Here is an 8814-nt window from a genome sequence, read left to right as displayed (position 1 = left end):
TGTTTCTGCTGCTTTCTGTTGAAACAACATCATATACGATAATACGAATCAGAATATTCATTTAGCAACATATGACTATATGAATGAGTAGATTCACTTAGCCTCATTCATAAACATCCTATGAGTAAATTCATTTTTGACATAAAAGTTATGAGCCCAAAGGAGGGACTCGATCGGATTGAACGACGAGGAGACTATCATTATGTAGTTGGAATTAATTAAGGTTGAACGTATACTCTTTTATTTTTATTTCTCCTAAGGTATTTGTGAGCCATTTTCTTGTTTTTCTTGATGTTTCTTTCGTATAAATTCTGGAACTAGCCGAAATAATTCACTATCATCTGAAGACTATTGTAGCCATATATACCAAATTAACCATGGTTCGAAGTTTCAATTTGATATATCAATTTTCATCATAAATAAATGTCGTAAAAAAACAAAATCTGTGTTGCCAAAAGAATGTTATGAGAGGAATAAACAATTACAACTAAAAATATAAATTTCATCATACCAACTCAGGGGAGAATAATAAAAAACCTAAAAATGCGGCAATACTACTTTTCATAATATTATAATAATAAAAATCATGATTATAATATTATGAAAAGTAGTATTGACGTTTTGGGTAAACATCCGAATTTCTAAACTAAGACTTCAACTAATTCATTCGCTAACTTTGACCAGCCTAGTCCTGAAACATATAATAATGTATTTATATAGATAGATAAATGATTCCAACACTAAAGTTAAAATAATTTCTACAGAACCAAAAGCACGTACACAAGATCATATCAAATCGTAACATGTAGAGTAGAAACTCTAACTGAGTAGACTCTGCACTGCACAGAACAAAAGTACTGAATCTCAGCAAAACAATGTGTTGTGAAAATCAGCACAGTGGAATTTGAGAAAGAGAAAAAAAAAACTCAGAGGAACTTCTTCAAACAACAAACCTGCACGATTACTAGAGTGATGATGTTCTTGTACGTAACAGCAAAATTTAGTCTGTAGGCTTCACCAGCATTATTAGACGGTCAGTTTACTCTTTCGAATAATTGGTATGACTTGTCAGCTAGTCCTATCAATCATCATAGTTAAAAGTTATATTTCTTATTTACTCTCATGTGAATTGTATTGCGGTAAAGCTACACAACTTTTCTACATGAAATTATCCTATTTCAAAATGGATTGTTGTACGTTGTACCAGACAAATTTTGAAAATTGCCGTATTACAGTTAACCTATATTGTGACATGTGAGTTACAAAATACAGAGCACAATTTATGAAAATAAACAATTCACTATTTATGGTTCAATAATCGTTTTTAAAATATAATTTGTGTAATACATTTAAAAGACCAAAAAGGTTGAAAAATATTTAGGTAGCAACAATTGGCGTAATCTACCAAAAACAACTCTATATCAAATTAAATCTACCGAATATATAATTCTATAAAAGAGAACTTAGACATCCACACGTTGGAAATCGTGTGTCTCGTCTACCCCAGTTGAGTCATCTGCACAAAAAAAATCATGTCCATTCGTACTAGGATTACATATTTCGTTGGATTATTAAACAAGTCCATTATGTCACTACATATATATCAGTTCTTGTATCTTTGTTATTATTTATTTATTTATTTTTTATGGGTTTTTGGAAAACATTACCGGCAAGAACATGAAGATTAGTCTAAGTTTCAGTTCGGTTTTCTACTTTTCTAAATGTTGACAAAAAAAAATCGAAAATGAAAAACGTTTGTCATAAAATTATATATGTCAACATCAGATTTCTCGCACCACAAAAATGAAACACTCTTTTATGATAATGCTCATTATTAACTAGAAGCCAGTGAATTGATCAATCTGATGGTACAGCAACAAGGAACCAAAATTTTAAATAGACTCGAATTCTCAAGGGAACCATATATATCTTTTCTATATTGTTTCTATTAATAATATATAATATCATGTGCTATCTGTAGTAGTATTAGCAAAACTAGATAATGCAGAACCAAATATCATTTAAAATCTTCTTAAATAATCTTGAAAATGTTATTTTATTGTTGAAGCTTAATATTCAATCCATATTTCAGTTCAGTTTGTATTCAAAAACGTTTTAGTATTCAAACTAAAACATAATATCATTTGGATGATTTGGTTTAGTCGGTTTTTGTTCGTATTTGAACCTTAACAAACGGCTTGTTCAATGTTGTTAACAAGCTGTTTTAAGTTTTTAACATAGGTATTTAAGGTTCGTATTTGAACATTTAACCACATTTCGGTTTCGGTTGTTCAAATATCAACATTTTAACGGCTTGCCGTATCACTGTTATTCTAATTTGATCGGAATATTATATTTTCCGAGGTTAATATTAATATGATCCAAAGATTTTTTTCATTTAGATTAAAATAAAAATTAAAAAAGATGAGTGGTTGATATATATTGTTAGATAATTCGACTAATTAAAACCTCCATTGACATGGACTGTCGCAAAAAATGATACTGTACTTGTCTGAAGAGGTTAACAACATCGAAATCTTGGGCACATCGATCTATCTGTAAAATCCATGCTGTCCATCTTCGCTCGTCAGTTTTGTGGGTGGTATATATATTTACTATTTTTGTTATTAGTTAATTCCTTATTTAGTAGATTTTGATATTTTTCTTTGTGTAATCTTCTATTTAAATCTATAAAACGATGTAAAAAACATATAATCTTGGATTATAGATTGACACTCAAAATTTTAACATATGTGTGTATATCGATGTGTATAGTTAGAAACGTATATGAATATGTGTACATATGAAACGTATCTATTTTGTGTCTGAAAAACACATGTTTAGTGCAAACCTAAATACTTTGGGTCTTTAACCACCGTTTAAACGTATATGAAGGTTTTTCAATTAGTCAATTATAAAAGGAGACATATATCTAATATATATATACAATTATAGAAGAACATGTCAGCATTATTCTTATTTTCTTGAATTAATCTATTATGTTTCATTTTCCCATCTTGTTCTCCGACTTTAATCATCTGTGATTGTGTTGATTTGGGTGATCTATTGTGTTTGGATGATGACAATAACTGAATTGTACAGTAAAACCTCCACAAATTAATAATGTTGGGACCAAGATATTTTATTAATTTATAGTGATATTAATTTATCTATAAATTAATAATTATTATTTTATAATGTAAATTAATAATTATTAATTTATAGGTATATTTTTAAATGTTTAATTTTTTAAAATTATGAATTGAGACAATTTTTGATTATGAAATTACAAATATTATAGACAAATTTTAACAATAAATTACAAATATTATAAATTAAAGAATATTGTAAATTTTATTGTATTGAAATTGAATTTGAAATAATTAAAAAATATTATTGAAAATAAATTACAAATATTATAGACAACTTCACTTATACACATGACATAAATATTTAAATTTATGAATAAGAATATCAATTATTTATTTTAATAGTCTATCAAACTATCAAAATGTAAATGATGCATATTTAGAAATTGAAAACTTAAAAAGTTTTAGTTGTTTTATGAAATGTTATAGAATATTTTATATCATTATAGTTTGAAGATACAATATAACAATTGTTTTATAGATATGAGGTTTAAGAGAAACATACTTTATTATATCAACATATATATATATATATGTAAATTTACATGATTATTAATTTATGATATTATTGGGACCATATTTTACATGTGAATTTCAAAAAAATTATTATCTTATTATTTTATCCAATTTTGTTATTTTTTACACTGTTCCCACTTGAGACTAGCAAAATTTATAAATCTATAGTGTTTATTAATTTATAAAGTATTAATTTATAGAGGTTTTACTGTATTCATTTTTTCATCTTTCGTCTTTAAGTAATTTTAATGCTAGGCAAAACTTAATCCACTTATCTTAGGAAACACTGTGTTTCTAAAACTCGAGTACATTAATATATACAGACTTTCATTTACTTTGAATCTTTGGTCAATGGTATTTATTAGAGTTAGGTCTGACCATTTTTCCTGCATTGAAAATTAGTTAGGTGGAGTAATTCGAGTAGGGGTGTCTAACATAGGTAGAAAACCATGGGTTTACCCTGTTTGTATATTATTTTATTGGGTATGGATTAAGTTTTTATACCCATATAAATAAATGCGTATTGATCGGTTCGTCTAATGAGTTCGTGGGTTTAACCGGGTAAACCCATTAGAGATATGGGTTACCCATGGGTTAATGAAAAAAACAAAAATAATATATATATATATATATATATATAATATAAAGACTTTGTATTTTGGTTTTAAGGATTTTTGACTTTAGGATTTTAGGATGTTTTTCTATTTTAATATCCGATATTATATTCTTAAGCTTGAAAACTTTGGTTAGTTTTATAATTCTATTTTATATAATATGTTATGGATTTCATATTAATTATTTTATTTTATTTATATATAGGTAACCCATATAACCCATTTAGCCATTAGGTTTTATATTATTGGGTTTGGGTATATAAATTCAACCCATTTTGACACTCCTAAATTCGAGGTCAAAGAGGAACCTCATTTATAAGAAAAACTCTTAGTTGGATATTTAAATTCTCCATAATTCTTTGAAATTGATAATGACGTGATATTAGAAAAAATGTTCACAACGTGTGTTAGGACATTTAGAGTGGTGGATTCTAGAAAAAGTTTTCATTAATAAAAAAAAATAATAATAAAATGTAGGAGTGAGAAGTAAGAAGTGAGAATCTATTCAAATTGATATTTTAAATGATTTGTATAAAATTTACAAATCCTATGTTATTTAGGCCCTGATTGGTAGCACACTTTTAAGACTTCAAAAATGTTTAAAGCTTTGACAACCATCTTTTTGCCAATCAAACTTTTTTTGTTTTTATTTTTTTTTAAAGCATTGAAAGCCAATTATTTTTTTCTCTTCCTTATTTTTAAGGCGTTCACAACCCATGCTTTAAAAACTAAACAATTTTAAAGCATTCTTTTTTTTTCTCCCTTTAATATTTAAAAGCCATCCAAAAGTATATATATATATATTTTTTACATATTTTATTTTTATAAATTAATTATTTTCATTTTTTTTCTTTTAAGATCTATTTCAATAATAAATTTTATTTTCTCACTGCAAATAATACTGTAAAAGAGTTTATGAAATTTATCATTAATAATAGAATAACATTCAAACAATGCCTTGATTAGTGGTAAATGGATTTTTGACTGCTCATGTAACTACTCAATGCATTATATATTTTTACATTATTTCAAATTTTAATAACTTAATAAGTTGATGTCTGCAACTTCAATTATTTATTTCTTATTGTTATAGTTGTTTGTTTTTATGTTTTCAAACAAAATCACATATTTGATTGACTTATATTTTTTAGAATTTTAATTTATCATTAATAAAAATTAATTTTTCATTAAAATGCTATATGAATTAATTTTTGACATAATATATATTCATTAATAATAATAAAAATAACAGCTACAGTTTTAAAAGTTATTGGTAAACAATAAGATTTTAACAGTTAAAGATTCTACAGTCAAAGCATCTACAACCAAATTCTCTGCAGCTAAAAATTTAAAGTCAAAGTCTCTTTAGCCAAAAGTTATAGCCGTTACCAATTAGAGCCTTAATCTTATATTTTTAAAAGTTCATTAGAATCCATTGTTATTGAACTGATGATTTAAAAATATACTGTTATTCAAAACAGTTTGTGGATTTAGATTTTGTAAGGCCCGTGTCCCAAAAAAACAATGGAAGAACCGATTAATTTATGTGAAATCATGAAATTGCCCGGTTTGGTTTAATTTCACCCGGTTTAGAGCCGGTTTTGGAAAGACCTAATTGATGTATTTATAAAGATTTGGATGCCTCTTCTCTGTCTTTGGTCGTGGTTGTTATTCAATGCTAGCATTAAGAGGAAGAAAGAGAGAGAGAGAGAGAGGAGAGAAGCCTGTTGTGCTGTGAAGGATATTGAAAGAGGAAGCATAATCGTTAGGGTTGGGAGGAAACAGTTTCGACGTATCAAATCATCCTTAAGGTAACAAAATTTGGTAGCATTATTTTCAAGGTTGTCATCGTCATTTTTTTTTCAGAAGTGGATTTGGATTTAAATTCGATGAGTTATTGGCAGTTTAGTGAGACACGTTTTCTCAGACGCGAGTTGAGACCATCATGTAATGTAACTGAGATATAGGTTTCGTCTGGTTACTGATTGGCACAAGATTTTGTGGGAAGATTTGTAACGTCTAGGGATAGCTTTTCACCAGAGAGATGCGATAGTTAACAGACGTTTATGGACTGTTGCAGACGCAAGGAGAGCCTTTTTTGTTATAGTTATTTTTGTGAATAAGTTTGATAAGGTAATGTGTAGCGTGGAATCATGGTGACGAGGAGAAGGATGATATAGGGTCTTGATTGTATTATTGGTTATGTTATTTCGTTGTTGGAACCTTGGTTAGGAGGCTAGTTTGGTTTATGTTTTTGTTGTGGATATTGATGCTTGCTTTATATTATTTGTTGTTAGTTAATTGTTTGGGTTGTAATTAAATATTATGGGATATTTAATTAGATTATTATTATTAACATAACCAATAAGCCCTTTAAAGATTGTAGCATTATAAAGGTCTTTCGTCCGTAGTAAGCTTGGAAAGTAGTGGTGTCAAAATGGGTAACCCAACCCGACCCAATTCATACCCACGTGGGTTCGAGATTTTCGTGGGTGGGTTCAACCCGACCTATTTATTACGATGGGTTGAACTTATATACCCAAACCCAATAATATAAAATCCAATGGCTAAATGAGTTATATAGGTTACCCATATATAAATAAAATAAAATAAAATAATTAATATTAAATGCATAACATATTATATAAAGGAGAATTATAAAACCAACCAAAGTTTTCAAGCTTAAGAAAACAATATCAGATATTAAAATAGAAAAATCATCCTAAAGTTCTAAAGTCAAAAATCCATAAAACCAAAATAAAAAGTAATTATATTATATATATATTATTTTTGTTTTTTTCGATTAACCCATGGGTAACTCATAACCCTAATGGGTTTACCCTGTTAAACCCACGAACTCATTGGATGAATCCATCAATACCCATTTATTTATATGGATATAAAAACTTAACCCATACCCGTTAAAATAATAGATAAACAGGGTAAACTCATCGGTTTCTACCCATTTTGACATCCCAATAGGGTTTGAAACATCTGCCTTGCGCCGTCGAAAGAAAGAAAGCAAAAATAAGAAACAAAACATATGTCATGAAAAATCATATGGAACAACAGGAGGTAAGAGAATTCTCAGACCTAATCCCAGATGATCTTCTTATTGATATATTCTCTAGAGTCTCTGTAAAAACTATAGGTAGGTGTCGTTCCGTATCCGAATTGTGGGAATACATACTTGGCCGTCCTGATTTTACAGAGCTTTTCCTGACTAGAGCTCCTCCACGGCTTTTGTTTGCCTTCAAAGCTAAGAAAGAGTTATATGTCTTCTCTTCGCCTCAACCTCAAAGTCCCGATGATGAGATATCTTGTCTTGTAGCCACCCCTTATAAGCGTTTTCCCAAATATTTTCCAACTGATATCTGTACCTCGCAATATGGATTGGTCTTCCTACAACATAGGCGAAGAAAAGCAGCGCAGGTGGTTTGTAACCCCTTGACGAGACATTGCATGACCTTACCCAAGTTGAAAGCGACGGGTGTTGAAAGAAGCTATTTTGGCTTTGATCCGACGAGCAAACAGTTCAAAGTGTTGTGTATGACACGGTCAAGTTATGTAACACACAATACTCATCGGATTTTGACACTGGAGAGTGGAAAACGCGTATGGAGGACGATCCAAGACCATTCTCCTCTAGATGATGATGAAATATGCATAAATGGCGTTTTGTATCACATAGCTATTTTTCCAATGGCAGGTCTTAAGATAGTTTGCTTCGACTTTAGGCGTGAGAAATTCGGCTTTATTAAATTAGATGAAGACATGTTCCCTGTTCCGAAGTTAACTTTGTTCAACTACAAAGGTAAATTAGGTGTACATCAGAATGAGTTGTTGGAATTAGAAAAAAATGGGTGGTGGGTTCTAGAAGATGCTGGAGAAGATAAATGGTTCAAACGTAAATGCATGCTGCCACCCGAAGTTACCAACATGATGTGTGTTGGAATGACGGGTACCGGAGAGATTGTGTTTACGCCGTTGACGTGCTATCTATCAGACTCGTTCTACATTTTATTCTTCAATACGGAGAGGAACACGGTTAGAAAAATCTATATTCAGGGATTTGAAGAGTTTAAGCATCATCGAACGAAAGTTTCCGTTCAGACCTTTTTAGACTTTGTAGAGAGGATGTGAAGTTTATCTAAGTGTGTGTCTCCAAGGGTTATTCATATCTTGGAGAATTTTATAGTTTAATTTCAACTCTTATGATTATCCAGCTTCTTCTTCTTCCACCTCGGAGGTAACTTTTATGGACTCCATTAATCCATAACATCTTCTCCTCTCATGGCTTCACCTTTCTTCTTCTTCTTTGTGCAGGCTCCAAGGATACTCAGCTCTGATACCATGTTGTTTTTCTCATATCTAACATTTGTCTCTCAATCTCAAAGGTTAGTTCTTTCACTCTTTGTTTTTACTCCTTGTCTTTTCTCTAGAGAGAAACAAGAACACAAGTTTAGCCTTTAATGTCTACATTGCATTAACTTGGATACTTTCTTACAATTCACACACACACATACACATAGTCG

General features: G+C 29.6%; 1 protein-coding gene across 1 annotated transcript; it reads left to right on the top strand.

Annotated features, from left to right (window-relative positions):
* LOC104763422 (putative F-box protein At1g53360) lies at window positions 2949–8422 on the top strand (the record flags this gene model as incomplete). The annotated part of the gene is made up of 2 exons (XM_019240077.1): window positions 2949–2982; window positions 7386–8422. Coding segments are annotated over 2 exons (1071 nt in total), but the record flags the coding sequence as incomplete, so codon positions are not given.

Source organism: Camelina sativa, chromosome 18 (genome assembly GCF_000633955.1).
Source record: "Camelina sativa cultivar DH55 chromosome 18, Cs, whole genome shotgun sequence".
Lineage (NCBI taxonomy): Eukaryota > Viridiplantae > Streptophyta > Magnoliopsida > Brassicales > Brassicaceae > Camelina > Camelina sativa.
The sequence above is the reverse complement of the archived record's forward strand: the minus strand, read 5'-3'. Positions and strand labels throughout refer to the sequence as shown.